Source organism: Colletotrichum scovillei (assembly GCF_011075155.1).
Source record: "Colletotrichum scovillei strain TJNH1 chromosome Unknown Contig00011, whole genome shotgun sequence".
Classification (NCBI taxonomy): Eukaryota; Fungi; Ascomycota; class Sordariomycetes; order Glomerellales; family Glomerellaceae; genus Colletotrichum; species Colletotrichum scovillei.
This window is the reverse complement of record NW_023336269.1, coordinates 3,560,099-3,577,695: the sequence shown is the minus strand read 5'-3', so window position 1 is coordinate 3,577,695 and position 17,597 is coordinate 3,560,099. Positions and strand designations below refer to the sequence as shown.

General features: G+C 52.8%; 4 protein-coding genes across 4 annotated transcripts; 2 read left to right on the top strand and 2 right to left on the bottom strand.

The window, feature by feature from the left end:
* Nucleotides 1-3,049: 3,049 nt before the first annotated feature.
* Nucleotides 3,050-5,195, top strand: HER10_EVM0000802 (eukaryotic aspartyl protease). Its single transcript, XM_035470570.1, has 4 exons — nucleotides 3,050-3,660; nucleotides 3,715-3,963; nucleotides 4,018-4,315; nucleotides 4,368-5,195. The coding sequence occupies exons 1-4, from the start codon at nucleotides 3,441-3,443 to the stop codon at nucleotides 4,972-4,974; spliced, it is 1,374 nt and encodes a 457-aa protein (XP_035326489.1). The 5' UTR covers nucleotides 3,050-3,440; the 3' UTR covers nucleotides 4,975-5,195.
* A 776-nt stretch (nucleotides 5,196-5,971) lies between these two features.
* Nucleotides 5,972-7,121, top strand: HER10_EVM0006454 (glycosyl hydrolase family 17; the record flags this gene model as incomplete). The annotated part of the gene is made up of 3 exons (XM_035476037.1): nucleotides 5,972-6,237; nucleotides 6,326-6,684; nucleotides 6,883-7,121. The coding sequence occupies 3 exons, from the start codon at nucleotides 5,972-5,974 to the stop codon at nucleotides 7,119-7,121; spliced, it is 864 nt and encodes a 287-aa protein (XP_035326917.1).
* Nucleotides 7,122-7,779: 658 nt separating this feature from the next.
* On the bottom strand, nucleotides 7,780-9,222 carry HER10_EVM0004596 (uncharacterized protein; the record flags this gene model as incomplete). The annotated part of the gene is made up of 2 exons (XM_035474232.1): nucleotides 7,780-7,951; nucleotides 9,068-9,222. 2 exons carry the CDS (start codon nucleotides 9,220-9,222, stop codon nucleotides 7,780-7,782), a joined length of 327 nt encoding a protein of 108 aa, XP_035326792.1.
* Nucleotides 9,223-11,645: 2,423 nt separating this feature from the next.
* On the bottom strand, nucleotides 11,646-17,301 carry HER10_EVM0007534 (uncharacterized protein; the record flags this gene model as incomplete). Its single annotated transcript, XM_035477088.1, has 8 exons — nucleotides 11,646-11,705; nucleotides 13,319-15,668; nucleotides 15,723-15,867; nucleotides 15,924-16,188; nucleotides 16,243-16,551; nucleotides 16,646-16,702; nucleotides 16,759-16,996; nucleotides 17,060-17,301. The coding sequence occupies 8 exons, from the start codon at nucleotides 17,299-17,301 to the stop codon at nucleotides 11,646-11,648; spliced, it is 3,666 nt and encodes a 1,221-aa protein (XP_035327000.1).
* Between the last annotated feature and the right edge of the window lie 296 nt (nucleotides 17,302-17,597).

The window sequence follows — 17,597 nt, the reverse complement described above, 5'->3', positions numbered from 1 at the left end:
TCAGTTCCAACCGTCTTCGAGAAATGCTTTAGCCGTTGCATTTCCCGTCATCGAACTTTCACCACAACGACGTGGTAGACGGATCTCATAGCGCAATTATCTGCGTAGGGTTGGAGGATATGAAGCTGGGAGGGCTTTGGGACAGAGAGTTACAATTGCGAGACGGTTATCCTGCCCTAAGACTGGTGCGGCTGAGAGCGGGAGAAAACAAATGCCAAGTCGAGGTATCCGAGAAGGCGAATTTGGTTACACAAAAAGGACCCGAAACCAAATTGGATGACAGTAGAAGGCTGCGCGCGGTATGACATTGTCATATTAAGGTTAAACAACATATCCGTCAGCCAGGAGTGCAGGGGTTGGTCTGGTTGTAGATCTTGGATAGACTTTGAGGTCTACCCGTACTTGAGTGAATCATTTCAAGGGGCCATGCCAGCCGTAGGAAAGACAGTGACAATCTACCCAGGTGTTAACAGATTGGCCTTGGTTGTGCAACCAGCTAGCAAATTTGTTCAACGGCGGACACGAGCAACAGAAGGGCGCGGAGTCACCGCAAAGAAGCTTGGAAAGTGCATTAAGGTGCGGGAGGAGAGCGGATGAGGCTGTTGTAGTCTGCCTGGCGGTCTCACTAGATTTCAGCTAGCAAAAGAATGTAACCACAACCTCGAAGGATCTGGAAAGCTATCCGCCAACTCGTTCGTATTTGGTAGTTCTGCCTCAGGGCTGAGAGCTAGTGCGAAGAGACTGACTGGGGCCTGGTGCCCGAGACTCCCGTTTAAGCGTACAGTGCCAAATTCTGTCGTAGGGTCGGAACGGGTCCGCGCGAGTGAAAGAAGCATGATTTCGTGAAGATGGGGAAGCCGAAGGCCCGAAAACCCCCTGGGTCGAGCGATGTCCGCTTTGGCTTTGTGGTGCCGAATCAATTTTGCGAGCTAGGCGAGCCATGCTGGGGCTGGGAAAATCGGAATCTTTCGTTTCTCCACTGCGGGTTCCGTTCCAAGGGAGATCTGCGCCCCTGCAGCTTCAACGATCAGGCTCTGGGTACACTGAGAGTCTGAGACTGAGAGTCACGAGGTGCCACGGTGAAGGAAGGGCAGGACTATTGGAACCACAATCAAAATCGGGTGCCAAGACCTGTGCACGGCATCGTGGTAACAATAGCGTGGGCAGAGCCTGTGGCCTCGTCCGGTTTTCCTCTGGGTTTTGAGCGTCATCGACTGGCTTACCGGCGGAAACCGCCTACGCTAGCGAGAAACAGCGCGGTGGCTTGAGGGGCGGATGGGGGCTTGCCCGAGTCACGACGGCAGGCTGGCTTCAAGTTCTTGTATCGACGTCGATCGCCTCATTCCTTTATTGCCCGGTTAAATCCCGACAGAGGCTGCAGCTCCTTGTAGTCAGGAGGTGTGCCACTGCAAGCCAACAGAGGCCGTTTGCTTCGACGCCATGACAGCCAAGACTGATGAATAGCAGCCGAGCATCGAATAATGTTGGTGTCAAAGACGATTGTGCATGTGCCTATGGCAGACTAGAGACTGGAAAAATCGGCCGAGACGGATAGCGGCGTGGCCGCATAGCTGCCATGGCCCTTGTGCAGTTTCGAGAAAAGAGATGCCAAGGGAACCTTTCGATTCTACGAATACATAGATATTCGTCCGGATATGTTGGCGAGGGACCGCGGGGAGAGAGATGAGGTGACGGCGCGGACGGGCCCCTGAAGGGCCTGTGTGCATTAAGGTACCTAATAAGAAAGAACCTTGGTGTTAGCCTGATGCGCGCGACAGCGACCATTCTTGGCTTTGGCCTCGAAAAATCGTTGAAAGATGGTTCACTCAAGTTTTCGAATAAAGAGGGTCGAGGGCGATCGTTGGTGAAGAGAGGGTGTACGGATGTCGTCGTAATCCTCCCGCCACGACGTCCAGTCAAGAAGAGGCTGGGCGTGCTGATGGTGGACCAGCCACACGTGTCTCGAAGAGAGCGCCGTAGTGGTGACAGCTGAGAGAAGCCAAACACCAATCGATGGTTCGCAAGAGCAACTCTTTGACGAGGGCCAGTACTGCCCTGACACGCTGAGCATGCCGGCAGCGCAGGCAGAGCGACAAGACAGCGACGGGTATGGGCCAAGGTTTGTGCTGTGCATTGGATGTCAGTCATCCATCCACCGGGAGCTTCGATGTGGTCGTGCCGAAAGCCGGCGCCTTCCTGGAGGGGGCTGTGCACGGCCGTTGCTTCCGTTGCCACGTCTGGGCTGCTTGCTGGCGCCAGTTTCTGGTGGGAAGTGGCGCCTGGATCCTTTGCTGGTGTCTTGCGGTAAGAATTAGATATCTGTCATGGTCAGTAATTCGAGAGCAAGTGGTGAAGTGAAGGCGAGTAGGTCATACCTTAATTATGTGAGGTGCCGGTGCATTCAGAATAGAGAGGACGAACCTGCCTCAATAGAGCGCACAAAATGCTGGCGACATCCCGGTCGTCGGTCATTGCTTTCGCGGGGGATGATGCAGGCGCTGCCCGAAAAAGGCGGTCGCTTTCTTTCCCTTCCCATTTTGTGGTCAACAGTTAATTGTTGCCAAACCCTTGGGATTTCCAATCCTGGGAAGGTGAGAAGGAGCGATATTCAGGGACTGGGCTTGCTGCTTCAACCCATCATCTGGATGTTTAGGCCAATTGGAAATTGTATTGAAAGCAGGTCCCCGCAGTTCTCCAGGAACCAACGAATGAGATCATTGTGTGGCTGGCAGTTGCCTGGTGTGTAAGCATGGCAATGCCTGCTGAGTCGGTTGGCGGTCTCAGCAGAGTTCGGCTGAGCTCAGCCTCAAGAGAGCTCCTTCCTGCACCAGCTTTCGACGGAGTTAAAGGTACTCTTTCGCAGGCCCCACCACCAAAAAGTACCTTACTTGGTCAGCAATGACGGCACTACGCCCACACAGTGCAGTGCAGTGCCACCCTCCCGCGCCTTCCTTGCCAAATTCAGTGAGGTCACCAACGCACCTGCAGTCACTACTGCCCCCCGGTCGATTGCCTTCCAGCTGTGCCTTCGTCCCTGGGGGCGGTCTCTCGGTGATGCAGGCGCCTAGACAAACACAGCTCGCGTACTCCTCCACGCCTTCCTTGGCCTCTCCTTTCCCAGTCCACGCTACGAGTCTGGGCAACCAATCTGCCAAGGCAGCACCCTCAGTCCTTAAAAGCATTGCCATCCCACTTCTTTTTCGTTGGCCTCCCCCCAGTCGCTGTCGTCGTCTCCCCAGTCACCAGCATTTCGTGTTTTTGGCATCTCTATCGAATTCGGTTCTCGTGGCTTGGAATCCTGCATTTGCGAATCTGCATCTACAAACTCTCGCCGGCATTTCTTAGACAACGAACGTTCACAACGTCACATCGCTAGACGTACACCACCCCGACGACATCGATCCGGAACCCCTAAAACCGAATAGGACCCGAATATCGCAATGGTTGCTCGTAACCTGCCTCTTGCCGCCCTCGCGGCAAGCGCATCCGCTCTATCGGCTCGTCGCGACGATACACAGTCTTCTGGTGGTGTCGGTGCCATTTCTTTGCCTGTCTACCAAGACGTCAGACTGCACCCTCTGGACAAGCTGCGCAGAAGACAGGTCTCGGATACAGACGCTCCAGTTCTCAACGTGACCACGACTACCTATCTGATTGAGCGTGAGTATTCTCCTAGGCGCTTGGAATCCAATCATATTTACTAATTGTTCTCAGTGAACATTGGTACGCCCGGCCAAGACACAAAGGTTGCCATTGACACTGGTTCCTCCGAACTCTGGGTCAACCCCAACTGCGCCAACGCTGGCAGCAGCGCACAGACACAATCTTGCAGAGCCAACGGCCAGTACGACCCTCAAGACTCTTCGACTTCGTCTGTTTATCGCCAGACGGGCCGCATTAAGTATGGAAAGGGAGAGGTTGTCCTGCAATATGTCAGCGATAACATCACGCTTCCCGGCAGCGGTAAGTGCTCCCTCGCTCTGACGCCGGACCAACCCCACTAATTGCAACTTACAGACATCGCACTCCGAGACACAATCTTTGGCTATGCCACTGACAGCGTTGACCTTAACAGAGGTATCCTCGGCCTGAGCTTCGGCGAGGCGACCAACAACACCGGGTACCCGACCGTGCTTGACGAGATGAAGGCCCAGAACATCGTTGAGTCTCTCACCATTGGTATTGCGCTCGGAACCAAGGACGAGAAGACGGGTAGCGGTCTCATTTCCTTCGGCGGTGTCGATACGAAGAAGTTCAGCGGAACCCTGCACTCGGCGCCCATCCTTGGGCCTCAGAACAACGAGAACCTGTGGAGGTGAGTAATTACCCTTCTGACTTTAACGGCAATGACTGATTAAATCTCTTAGGTACTGGGTTCAGCTTGATTCTGTGGGCCTGAGCAAGTCGGGAAGCAGCTCCAAGACTTACTCCAACTCCCAATTCCCCGTCTTCTTCGACACTGGCGCCACCCTGAGCTATCTTCCATCAGCCATCGTCGACTCACTCGGATCTGATTTGGGAGGCAACCTTGACTCATCCGTCAACATGTATGTGGTACCTTGCAGCGTCACAGGCACCATCGACTTCAAGTTTGGCGACTACACCATGAAGGTACCCATTCAGGAGTTCATCTGGAACGTGGGCAACAACCAGTGTGTCCTCGGAGCTGATAAGGCAACCGACGGCTCGTACCTGCTTGGTGACTCGTTCCTCCGTTCGACTTATGTTGTTTTCGACCAGGAGACACCCGCCCTCCACTTTGCCCCCTACAACAACTGTGGTTCGAACCTTCAGAAGATTCCCCTGGGCGCGAATGCGGCGGCAAAGTTCACTGGCGAGTGCTCTACCTCCACTGCCCCCAGTGGTAGCAACCCGACTGGCACCGGCAACGCTGCTGGCCGTTCAACGTCCACCAACCTCTGGCTTGCAGCCGGTGCTTTGGTCGGCGTACAGGCCTTCATGTCCTTCCTTTAAATCCGCATACATAATTGAACGGCTGAATATCACTGCATGAATCGGGAGTTGGGGCAGGATCAAGATGGTCGCCACGTTGGCGAATAGATGACGACGAATCGAGCCTCCTGTACATGGCGGATCGCTTTATACCCTCTTTCCCTGGCCATGGGACTACATAGTTTCTGTTATTGATTAATGAACAATTGAAACCCACAAGGGTTTCTAGATTATCTCACGACACCTGCGTTTTTCACTTAAACTGTGATGTGATTTGACGAGTAGTTGCGACTCATGTTAGTAGGGAATGGTTGGACACACGTGTGAGAGGTACCGTAGATGACAGCAAGTAATGATGAAATAAGGGCACAAATCCCTTTCTGATCCAGTTTCAATCGGATTCGCCATAAGTGTCTCGGCATGGAAAGAACGAAAGCAACAGCACTGTCCTTTGAAGCAACTCATTTCCAAGCAATGATATCCAAGATCAAGGTAGGTATCGATCGGGGTGCGCTAACCCCAACATTGTCAGGATCAACAATAACGATCGCAAAGCTGCCAAGATCTGACAGAAATATGATAGTTTGAGAAAGCACAAATGATCAGTGCATTTTTGGGAGCTGCTGGTTCGTCCCGAGTTGTGAGGGAGGTGCGGGATGTCAAGGTTGGACCCTGCCTGCATCTCGTTCTTGCCCAATTTGGACATGCAGCACATGGCAGGATGCCTCCTTCCCAAACTGGTGATGAATACCCTCACTTCCTGCCTTTCGAGAATCACCATTGCCGAGAGTTGATTGTAGACGCACGTAGATCTCTGGCTCTCTCTTTTCCTCTGACCTTCATCCTCTTCGCCGACCGATCAAACCATTCTTTTCCTGCATCGCCCTTTGTCACCCACCTACTCACGTCTCTACCCTCTTCCTATTCCTTTATTCTTGCGAAACCTTTGTCGCAGCTGCACCTTTTCCCGCCTCAGATACTTTCCCTTCGGATAAACATCAACATATCGACCGTCAATATGCGCTCCACCTCAGTTCTCGCCGCCTTGCTGGCCTCTGCCCCTGGCCTGGCCCTCGCATCCGGATATCTGGGCTTCGCTCTCGGTTCGAAGCAGCCGGGCGGGCAGTGCAAGTACCAGGCAGACTACGAAGCGGACTTCAGGGCCATCCGAGATGCTTCGGGAAGCAGCATTGTCCGCATCTATGCTGCTGACCAGTGCAACACTGCTCAGTACATTCTTCCTGCGGCCAAGAAGGAGAAATTCCAAGTGATTCTGGGCATTTGGTAGGCCAACCTTGTCCGGCGATATACTTCACTTTACCCCAAATTAAGTGAAGCTTATTTGGGAGAGTGCTCCCGCTGACTCGGACAGGCCCGATACCGAAGAGTCGTACGCCGCCGACAAGGCCGCAATCCTGAAGCACACGCCCGGCTACGAGGACCAACTCTACGCCATTACTGTCGGATCCGAGTCCATGTACCGCGGCAACTTCACCGGCACCGAGCTGGCGGACAAGATCAAGGACATGAAGAAGGCGGCCCCGCTCTTCAAGATTGGTACCGCGGACAGCTGGAACAAGTACCAAGACGGCACGGCCGATGCCGTCATCAAGGAAGCCGACATTCTTCTGACCAACGCCTTTTCCTACTGGCAGGGTCAGACGCGCGACAACGCCACTGCTTGCTTCTTCGACTCCATCATGCAGGCGTTTGGACGCATCCAGAGCGTCAGTGGATCGCTCACCAAGCCTGAGCTGTGGGTTGGGGAGACGGGTAAGTCGAACTGCTTCACTCATCACCCCGATCTTGGTGGTTGCCTTTTCGGTGATGTTCATCACCTATGTCATACATTCTGAGCATTGATCGCCATACTGAATGACTGCACACGGCCATCGTGAATGGATTGCTGACAAGATCGACTGAAATTAGGTTGGCCCAGTGAAGGTGCAAAGTATCAGCAGGCGATCCCGGGACAAGACAACGCTCAGGCTTTCTACGACTCTGGTGTCTGCGGTATGGTTAACTGGGGCTTCAACGTGTTCTTCTTCGAGGCCTTTGACGAGCCCTGGAAGCCGCATGCCATTGGTGAAGATGGCAGCGAGGCACCCGAGACTCACTGGGGCGGAATGAAGGCCGATCGTGCCCCCAAGTACCCCCTCAGATGTTGAGCGGCGGCGGCTACTGATTCACTTGATTGCACACGCCTTGGAGAAAATGTTTAGTATCGGACAGAGGAAGGCATTTCAGATGGCATGGGCGGCGTTTGTTTCGTTGACGAGAGACTGACAGAAAACCATGATACCCTAAGAAACGGAATTCAATATTTACACTTTGCTTCCTCATCTGGTAGCCGATGAAATGAATCCCAAAGAAGTGTGACAAGCGAATGAAAGGCCTCGATCGGGAGGGCCTGTTTCTATTTTCTGCGCATCTGACGCGTGGGCAAAGTTGGTTGGTGTGGGTGTCGAAGACTCGACTTGTCTCGGGACCGAGGGGGAGGGAAGAGCGTCAGGCCCAGGTATCCAGGTCGACGGCCAGGTACGCGCGCGCGCAGAGCGGTAGTACGCAATTACGCAAGCACGTAAGCCAAGCTCTCGGTGAAAAAGGGCGACTTAAGGTATCTTATTCTCCGTGCCCGTCTGTGTGGGTGCTCGAGGGTACGATGTCATAGGTCATAAGGTCTACAAGTGCGTGGTTGAGTTTGGGGGGGATTTTGAGTTGCGACATTAAGGTTTTTGCGGCTCACGTATAGGGCATGGTACCGCCCAGTGCCGCAATACTTTAACAGTAGGGTAAGGTATTTCGTGGGCATTAAGGTGTGGAAGGTTACAACGGTTGCCGCTGGCATGGTGGAGTTTGGGGGCAGAACGAGAGACAAAGGAGGGGGGGAAGAGTGACGGATTGGGGGATCTGGAACACGGCCAAGTCGGGACGAAACCGAGGCACGGACGGGGGATTGGGGGAATCAGTCTCGGGTTTTGCTGGACAAGGTGAGCGTCTGAAGTCTGAGGTGGTTTCGCGTATCAGCTTGGGGTTTTTGCATTTCAGGCACGCGGAAGTCTAAAACGTCTATGCCGTTGGGACCTGGCGGGGGTGGATGGACGACGTGCGTTTGTCGCGGTGAGAGGGGGGGAAAGATGGTTGTAGTGTAGCAGCCGCTGCGCGAGGCGTTGCGCCACTTGGTATGGTGTTGGTGTTTGATGGGCGCCATGGCTTGTCTGGCGTGAGTATCATCCGCGTTCGCTTAGATTCATTGGTGGGGGTTGGGGCTTTCGGTTAGTGACAGTCTCAGGCAGTTAGTTGCATCATCAACGAAGGGGGGAACGGGGGGTGATATCCAATATTTTTGAAATTCTTTTGTAAAGATGGAAAAGGGTGATCTAGTATATGGTAAAAAATTGGAGGGGGAATAAGAAGAGAAATTTGGTGAAGAAGATGCCAAGACTGCGCTGGTGATGCGGTGGCTGCCGGCGCTTCCACCCCGCGGAGGTCCGTAGGGGAAGCGAGCGCAACGGCGAGACAGGCAAAAACAAGCAGACGCAACGTCTTGGATGCCAACATTAGTTTTGGGGGTGACCATAATCCTCCGCTGTAAGGTCCACTGACGACGACCTCCAGTCTCTCTGCCACTCCATCTCTCACTCGCCCCATATCGTCAGTCATCGTCGTTTTGATGAAAATGCCCAGATAATAATCCGCCTGAAATAACAACCGCTGATGCTGATGGATGCTTTGTTGTGAACCGGTCACATATGTAATAAGTCGTAAATGGTACAGACGACGAGCCCGATGGCGTCGTGGTCCTCTCCTTCGTGAAAATTGGCCGTAGAGAGAGGAGAGGCGAAGCCGGGAGTGAGGCGGTTCATCAGAATCGTCGGAGCAATGAATGCTCACACGTCCGCCCAGGTTGGCTTCTGCAGTGAGGCGATAAGTTGCGTGGTAGTTGACTTGCTCCCGACGAGCTCCGGCCTGTCTCTTTCCCGCCGTTTCCTCTCATCGCTCATGATGATACGTTTGACGCTTTGCATAGTAAAGCCAGGCTCACGTTCTCAAAGGACTGTAGTATCATGTTAGTTATGGTTCCAGTGAAGACCAGTCGAGGACGAAGACTTACGCGCAACCTTGAGGCGTCACAACACCAAAGAAGCAGTCGCCCGAGACCTTTTGTGCTGCAGGCACGACCTGATTTTGACGGACGGGAGTGATGACCACGCCTGCGGTGGCGAGTGACGCGCACAGCGTCGTCAGGATCGCGAGTGAGACCTTCATCTTGTCGTCGTCGGTTGTTGGTGTTCGAGGAGAGGGCGTATTAAACAAAAAGGAAGGCGGCTCAAGATAGCTGCCTTTGCGTTCGCGCGAATCGGACCGGGTTCGTTGACGGGATTCCCCAATTCCAATCTCTTTCTGATATCCTGCTTTCTTGTTTTTCTTGTTCCCTTTGATTTCCAGAATCCTCCTTCTCTCCGAATGATCGTGGAGTTGTTGTTGTTACGGACGTCGAGCTAGCGACGAGTCGTCTCGGTTGGTGAAAGAGTGGCGTTGGGGAAGTATGTACCGGAACGTCGGCAGAAAAATATGTATAGCGAAGGCAAGGTTTTTGGATCAGACCAGCTGGACTAGCAGACACGAGTGCGGGCGGGCGCTCGATAGGTAAAAAAGAGAGAGGCGAGGTGCAGCTTCTGCTGTCTGGGATACGAGCAACACACGGTTGAGGTGTGATGTAGGTGATGGTGTGTGGAAAGGATTAGACTTTGGGTAGGAAGAATGTGTGGGATGTCGGTGTGTTAAGAGTGAAAGCCCGAAAAGGTGTGTGTGAGCGTGCAGATCTCTTGGCGTGCGTGTGCGGGTTCGTGCGTTGGATGCGTCTTGCTTGAGGCCGTGTGTTCGTTGTATGGTACGGAGTATTGGTGGCTGTTTGGTGGTATAGGTATGGGAGGTGTACTTGGTTGGTGATCGTGAGACGAGGAGTTGAGATGGTGAGAGAAGACGAGGAAGAAAAAAGAGGGACACGGGTTTTGTGATATCGGACGATGATGGGCTGTGACGAAACTCGTCTCGACAGGGGTGGTGGTACCGGGTAGGCGCGAGTACCTCAGTTGTCGACCTCGTACGCACCAAAAGGCAGGGAGGGAGACTGGGACAGAGAGGGGCAAAATATGGTGTCGGAGACGAGGCCCAGCTGCGTCTCTGGACCCATACCCAAGCCTTTTTTGAGTGGGAACATCTTTTGACTATTGATGCTAAGCATTCGAGGGACAGGGCATGCTCGACCTCGAGAGCTTGAAGACAGGGGGGAATGGTGACCTCTTTGGGGATGGAGGACCGAGATGAGCGGGTGGAGTTTCAGGGTTGAAACCCATTGCGGCGGTGCGCGGTTGCGGTGAGAGTTGGCTTAATGAGTGTGGTCACTCTGGTGAGTCGGTTTTGATTTGCTTCTTGGGGTAGTGGTGGTCGGTTCATTTCACGGGAGGTCTTGGAAGGTGGTCGTGATGGTTCGTGATGGTGTTGTTGACGCTCGTGGTCGAACGTTGGTGAGTCGACATATCTCACAGTGCTTCTTTCCCACGGTTACTGACTCTGTGCCGTGTGGCTGCGGACCAGCGCTCGGAGAATAATAACCTAATGCACAGCGCGGACTGCACAAACACAACCGCCGAAGCCGCCGCCAGCAGACCGAGACTAGGGCAACCAGGCCAGCGTCAGGACTCCAGGAGGGGAAGGGCAGATCGTCAGAGGCTGGATTTGCCTGGATGGTCTCCAGAGTCCAGCCGCCAAACCCGAGCAGGGCCAAGGAATAAGGTTGTGCGATTAAAGCAAGGGGGGAAGAATCGATTCGATTGGACAGTTGAGGCGACGATGCCTTGACAGATACGATGGACGTGGAAAAAAGCAGAGCCGTTGGCATTGGCAGTGTGGGCTCCAGACCTTCTGGAATGGCAGCGGGGATCGATTGGATGGGAGAAGGAACGGCAATTCGGTGCCTGAACCCCTGACTCTTTCCCTGCAGGTTATCGGTTGTGATTGGCTGGAGAGGATGGACTTGGAGGGGACATGCGACACGCCCGGATTCTAAGCCGCGCCACAGCAGATGACCAGGGACCACTCAGATGGGCGGGTTCACCGTTCTGTGGTGGGAAAAGACGATGGGTGGGGCTGCATGTCACGGACGGGACCGAGGGATGTACATATGTATGTAAGGGGAAAGAGGGACCGGGTGATTGATTGGCTAGAGATGGGAAGAAGGGGGAAGGAGGGAGCTTAACAGGTCACGTTATCAATCAGTCCTTGAGGAAGGAGGAACCATGGTGAAGGTAAGCACGACAAGGAGGCTTGCGCCACGAGCAAGAGGTGATTGTTAGTGTGCCTGGCTGACGGGTTCTTACTTGCTTACTTAATGGAAGTAGCAGCCCTCCAACGACAACCCGAGACAGCAACGACATGGTAAAACCTGGCTGTCGCAACTCCAACGCACATGGCGCACTTGACGGCGTGCCTGGCTGGACCAGGGGCTTCGCTGTCACTGTGGTGGTTTGGCTTTCCAGCCTGTCAGTCTTGATGGCAAAGCCACTGGAAAACTTCCTCCCCCTTGACATGGATTCCGGGATTTTGGTTTGGGAGATCCCACTTGCATTGACTCTCATCAGCCCCCCTCATGGTCATCATCAGTCCACAATCCCACTCCGTTGTGCCCGTCAGCGATTCATCGACGTGATCCTTGGTGGTGATCTGGCGACTTTTCCTCTTGGGGGCCACTGTCGTTCGTGGATCACTGGCCATCTCTGAGCCCGGCGCCAACTTCAGACTACCGGTACCTTATCCCGTCCCTTACTGGGTGCCCAGACCAGCCAACTCGACTTTCCAGACTTGACGGGGGGCTCGGTGCTGGGCGCGGCCTCCTAAGGAAGCTGGACGCGTGGCGGACATGTCTGGATCAGGAGGATCTACCTGATCTTAGGAGGCTTGGGTGAATCGCAGCCATGGATACAGGCTCAAGTGACAGGACACGTCGTGCCGGCATTTGATGCATCGTGACGAACCCTCGAAACGTGGCTGATGGGCCTCTGATAAGTGGGCTTGGTCTTAAACCGCTAGCCCTCTTCTTAAACCTGTCAGACAAGCCGCATTTGCTTCGGTAAAGATACCCTGGTACCTAGTCTGCAGTCAGGACTGCAATGGCCCACGATAAACGCAGATAATGCAGCATCCCGCTGATGTAAGTCGCGCTCGTCCTCATCGGCCTCCAGCGGGATCCAATTGCCGGGCAACATCTGCCGGGACATACCCTGTCCTCAAAGCGCAATGCTGAAAGGGGTGAGAAACCTTCTCGTCGTCGTCGAGTTCAGCTGAAGCGGCATATGCAAGTCACAAACCGTCGTGCTTCCCTCTTCGGCCACGACCCCTCACCATCTCTCCCCTTTCTTGCAGGACTTGCGCCCACGCACGAGCCAGACACTGGATGATTCTCTAGTCTCCCTCTCTGAATGGGTGAGTGGATAGATGACTGCGTCTAGCTGACTCTCCCTTGCCCTCCGTCGCCCGTGTGTCTCCTGCGATGCGGCTCTGCCGCTCCGTTCCGTGGGTCCGCCTGTTCTGCGCTGATCTTTTGATACGCGCCGGGAAGAAACTGATGTATCTTCCGCGCTTTTCTCTTCATGCTGTATACAAACGTGTTCTCACCTGAGGGGGCCTGAATACCACCAGATCGTCCGTGAGCTCACGGAAACAGAACGACCTCCCTTCCGGACGTCTTCCGGATGAAGGGTTTTCATCAAGACGATACAGGCACACGTACGCAGTCTAACACGTTGAATATCTGCCCAGTTGCCCATCCCTTTCGCTAACCTGTCGACTTTTCTGTGCCGTCTTGCCCGAGACCCCTCTGTCTCGGTGCGGTCGTGATGGAGAAGGGACCCGACTCCTTGTTACACAATGTCTCGCTAGGGCGGGTTGACGGCGGGTGGAACGACTGGATGGGTCTAACGGGTGAGTTTTCACCAAGAGGACACAATGGAACCGTTGTCGATGATGTTTGGTGGCTTGTGTGAGGAATGTGATCGAGTCATTGGCCACTTACGCGCTTTGCGGCCGCGAGTTATGAGAATTCGTCATACTCCATTCCTTGATCGTGGCTCTCTGGCGGCCTATGCTGGATGAAGGCGACGTCACCTAGCCTAGCCTATGCTTCTGTTAATAAAACGAGTGTGACGAGGAACACCGCTTTGCTAATGCCCCAGAGACTCTTGGATTCGACCTGTAGAGATGCTTCCCTTTAGTACCCGCATCGAACGAAAGTAAGTGGTGCCAGCCCTTAAGAGGGTGTTTGAGGTGTCCGCATGTCTGTTATCTGTCTTCGCAAGACGGGAACTTTGCTCCGTTGGAGGGTCCGAATCATTCCGTAATTCGAGCAGGATTCTGCAGCCTCAGCACATTGTTTCGTTATCAGAGCTGTAGGGCCAAATTCTCGAAGGCTGCGCTGATGGGCCTCCTCAATGATGCTAAGTCCTTCTCCAGACTTTTGCCGCTGGAATTTGATGATTCCGAGGTGACACAAACAATCAAGTACGTTATCCCCGATGTCGCCGTAGATGTCTCGATACAATTGAAGTGCACGCGCCATGCTCGATTCCGCTGATTCAAGATCCCCTGTCTCTTGTTGCAGCAGCGCCAACTGACTGGTCTGTTCGGCTTCCATATCGCCAAGCTCCTTGAATGCCCTGATACAAAGAACAGTTCGGTGTTGAACCTCAACTGCTCTCGAAATACGACCTTGTCTTTTCAAGACATCTGCCAACTTACTCATCAATCGAGCTTCGATAAGGGTTGTCACGGCGCGGTCGAAAGCTCCGAGTAGAGCTTGGTTACAGACTAGCTCTGCCTCTTGCAGTTTGTTGTGAGAGATAAGTATCTCTGCTAGTTCCATAATTTGTCGAGATTCGTAGGGTGAACTCGTGGGTCTGCAGGCCTCTTCCGCCAGCTTCATCGCCTGATTGATCGTTTTTTCTGCTTCTTGCGTGTATCCCAACTTCGTCAAGGCCACAGCCAAAAGAACCCTAAAACATGCTTTGTTTCCAAGGGACGCAGAATTCTTTTCCTCGAGCTTCTCAATAGCGCTGACCAGTAATTCTTTCGCCTTGCTATACTCCTCTAAGTCTAGATATAGTTGAGTGAGGAGCTTGACTGTGACAAGCATTGTCGCGCTATCCCGTGGTTGTGACACAACCAAATCAGCGAGAGTCTGCAGTGCTTCTTCTTTGCGGCCAAGAAATTCCAGAGTCATCGCACTGAATTGAACAGTCTTAATGCGGGACTCGTCGTGTGGGTCGAGTCCTTCTGTATCCAAAGCTCGTCGCATCATGTTGAGTGAGAGCTCAAATTGACCAAGGTACCGGTACACTTCTGACATGCCCATTTTAATCGTGAATGTCAGGCGATGATTCACGGCGGTGTTTTCGGCATTCGCTGCCAGCACAGCTTGGCAATGAGGAAGAGTTTGGTAGAACATAGCTTGGCTTCTGGATGAGCCTAAAAAGAACTCGGCGATGGTTGCAAGTGCTTTGCTAATGAATCGACTCGCCAATTTTTCTCGACTGAGCCATGCTGAGGTTGCCAATTGGACGAGGCGGTGCACTTCCAAGGTTTTGTTCTTACTTTCTTTGATGAACGAAAAGGCCTTAAGAATCCCAAGGGCTTCCTCAATATGAAGTGAGTTTGTTCCATTTCGCTCCGACATTTCTCGACTTTGGTGATTGTCTTTGCCAATGGACCTGTTCTTGAAGTCGCAGTTTCCCTCATTGAGATTGCCATCCTCTTCATCAGAGTCACGATCTTCTGTGACCAAATTGACGCCGCGCGGGATCTCGTAACGTTCAACTTGATGTTTCTTCTGTTGCAAGGAAGTATAAATTGTGATGAACTTCCTTGGGACTGACTGGCGATCAAAGAAAGCCATCAGGGAGATGATCTCCGCAGCTACCAAGTTCTTCTCCTTGATATGCTCAAATGAAACCACCCACGTGGCCATCACAGCCCGCGGGACCGTGGCATCTCGGCCAATTGCCTCGAAATCTCTACTCAGTAACTGAACTTCAGTTTCGTTATCTTTGTTTAGAATTTGGAGATATTGGTCAATATTTATGGAGTTATTCAGCATAAAAGCTGCAGCTTGAGCGATGGCGAGGGGCAAGTGTTCAAGGCGTGTCGACAAAGCGAATGCCGCCTCAATTGACAAATCAGGGGCTCCAGTCATTTCCTGGATCATCTGGAATGACTCTTCCCTGTTCATTGGCCCAACCTCAATGGGAAGGTAGCCAGGCACTAGTTTTGTACCAGCTTGTTTGTTCCTTGTCGTGACGAGGATCGAGCCATTGCCGTAGTTGGGAATGAAACGGGCCAAGCTGCCTTCGGTATTCTCCACATGAGTCCCAGATGATCCGAAATAGTCGGTTGGGGAATTTTCGTCGAAGAAGAGGCTTGTATCGTCGGCATTGTCGATGACCAAGAACCAACGGTCTGTTGTCTGCCGCTCGAGCCAGTGCTTCACAAGCGCTAGCACGTTGATGTCGTCGTCATTGCGCCTTGGAATATCGCATACTTCCGCAATCTCGGAAAAGCCTTGCCGAACTCGATCTACATTACTTGCATGTATCCAGAATATCGAGATATTGGGACGGCTTTTCCGTAACCAGTAGGTGTACGCAATTGCGACCTGTGTCTTTCTACCTGTTATTAGTGAGAATAACCTTGGCAATGAATGGCTGCATTCGACATACCCGACTCCCCCAAGGCCATGAAGACAAACGCGAAATCTAGCATTTTCAACGTCGTCCCCGAAACCGTGACAGAACTGGCTTTTTAGACGTTCAAAGATGTCCGTTCGTCCAACAAAGTCCTTGTTTTTCGCATATGGCACAAGAACTATTTAGTTCATCAGTATAGACTGATCTTTGGATCACTTCCAGCTACCTACGTACATTTGGCTTTGGTTTTCTCCTTCGTAACTGTTGGCATTCTTGGTACTGGATCCATCAATTCTAGCGATGCCCGAGGCCACGCGATTGGCTGCTTCGGAACCACAAGAGCTTTTCGATCGAAATTCTCTATACAGATTCGGATTTGATCGCAGATATCAATGAACCCAGAATCCTGGCGACTACTGAACTTCGCCATTGTATGGTGGTTTCCGTCGATCCCAAAAGCAGTTTTGCCCGACATGGTAGCTGAGTGCTGGGGAACGACCTAAGAAGGCTGTCAATATCATTCTGGGATTTACGGTCAGCGGGGTCAACGCACGAATCCGATTCCTGGCAGTGATAAGGTTTCGAAAAAACAGGTAATATGGATGGTGCAGAATCCCGCTGTGGTTTTTGACTGTAGAATGTTGTGAAAATCGTCTTGGATCTCAGCGAGTACTTCCGACTCTGGTCTCAGAACACTAAGGATTGCGGTGTTTGTTTGTTTGAAAATTCCGACACACCTGGCAAGTTGTTCTGCCCATGAAGCTAGGTCTGAGCCGTGATGCGGTGTACCGAGAAAGAGTATGCCCCGAGTCGCTTCGAGGACTTCTTCTAACTCCTCTCGTTTATGGGCGCGGGAGAGAGCCTATCGAGAGAATGGCGTCAGCATCACAGCACCGTCTATCGGCTTCAACCAAATATCCGCCATGGTAATCATTAAGTTAGCGCATGGCACGTACTGCTTGGCAGACTAGTCCACCTAAACTATGACAGACAAATATGATAGGTCGTGCAGCCTATCAAGTTGTCAGCATTAGAAGGACTCCAAGCCACAGAAAGAAGAACAGCCTACACCGCCTGTTCTATGTCGAAAATTTCTGATTCTCAACAATAAATCCGCCGCATGGTCTCGGATGCGACTGGCTGAAACAATATGGGTGGCTCTGGCCACATTCGCGTCGTAGCCATATACCAGAACCCGAGCATTCGATATCTCTTCCTTGAGTAGAGTCTTGGGCCAAGGCTCAGGGGCGTTTTCGGCTGTCCAAGTCTTTTCGCGGTGGCCTTTGAGCCCGTGGATGAAGATGATGCTGTTCACATAGTTGTCAGCAGGGACCAGGAACAGTGCAAGATTACTAGCGAGCGGCGCTTACTCAAGCACGGCCTCTCCCTCAGCCGGATCGTGTAGGGTTTTTAGGCCTATCGGATGACCTGCATATGAGCCTGAATTTGATGCAACTGCCGCGAGGGAAACCCCGGGTCGCTTGTTCGTCGACGCAGTCGGTTGAGACACGGAGGTCGGGTTTGTGGGGCTTTCCGTTTGCGGGGCTTCACGGGGCCGGTCTTCGGTTTTGTCGCGGTCTTTGCGTCGGTCTCTTCGGAAGAAGCGCCTCATCCTTACAACATCAACGCCAACAACTGAGAACTAGCGTCACCTTAGATGGAGAGTGTGGAATTCTGGATAAGCGATGGGAGAGAAGTGGGACCAAGATGGATGAATGAGTGAGGGGATGATTTAGCCGCACAAAAGGAGGCACAGGCTGACACTGAAGAGGGCTCATGCTGACTTGTCAAGCTGTAGCCTGATCACGCGCGGCCAACATCTTTAGACCAATCAAAAAGATACCACATTCTTGGCAGACGCAGTTGCGAAAGCAGAGAGATGTCACACTTTGCAGCTTCCTACATGAA

Excerpts from the sequence above, each read along its gene's own strand:
- HER10_EVM0000802 (XM_035470570.1), top strand. The coding sequence starts at position 3,441 with ATGGTTGCTCGTAACCTGCCTCTTGCCGCCCTCGCGGCAAGCGCATCC. Across the intron at positions 3,661-3,714 it reads GACTACCTATCTGATTGAGC|TGAACATTGGTACGCCCGGC; the intron begins GTGAGTATTCTC and ends AATTGTTCTCAG. Across the intron at positions 4,316-4,367 it reads AACAACGAGAACCTGTGGAG|GTACTGGGTTCAGCTTGATT; the intron begins GTGAGTAATTAC and ends TAAATCTCTTAG.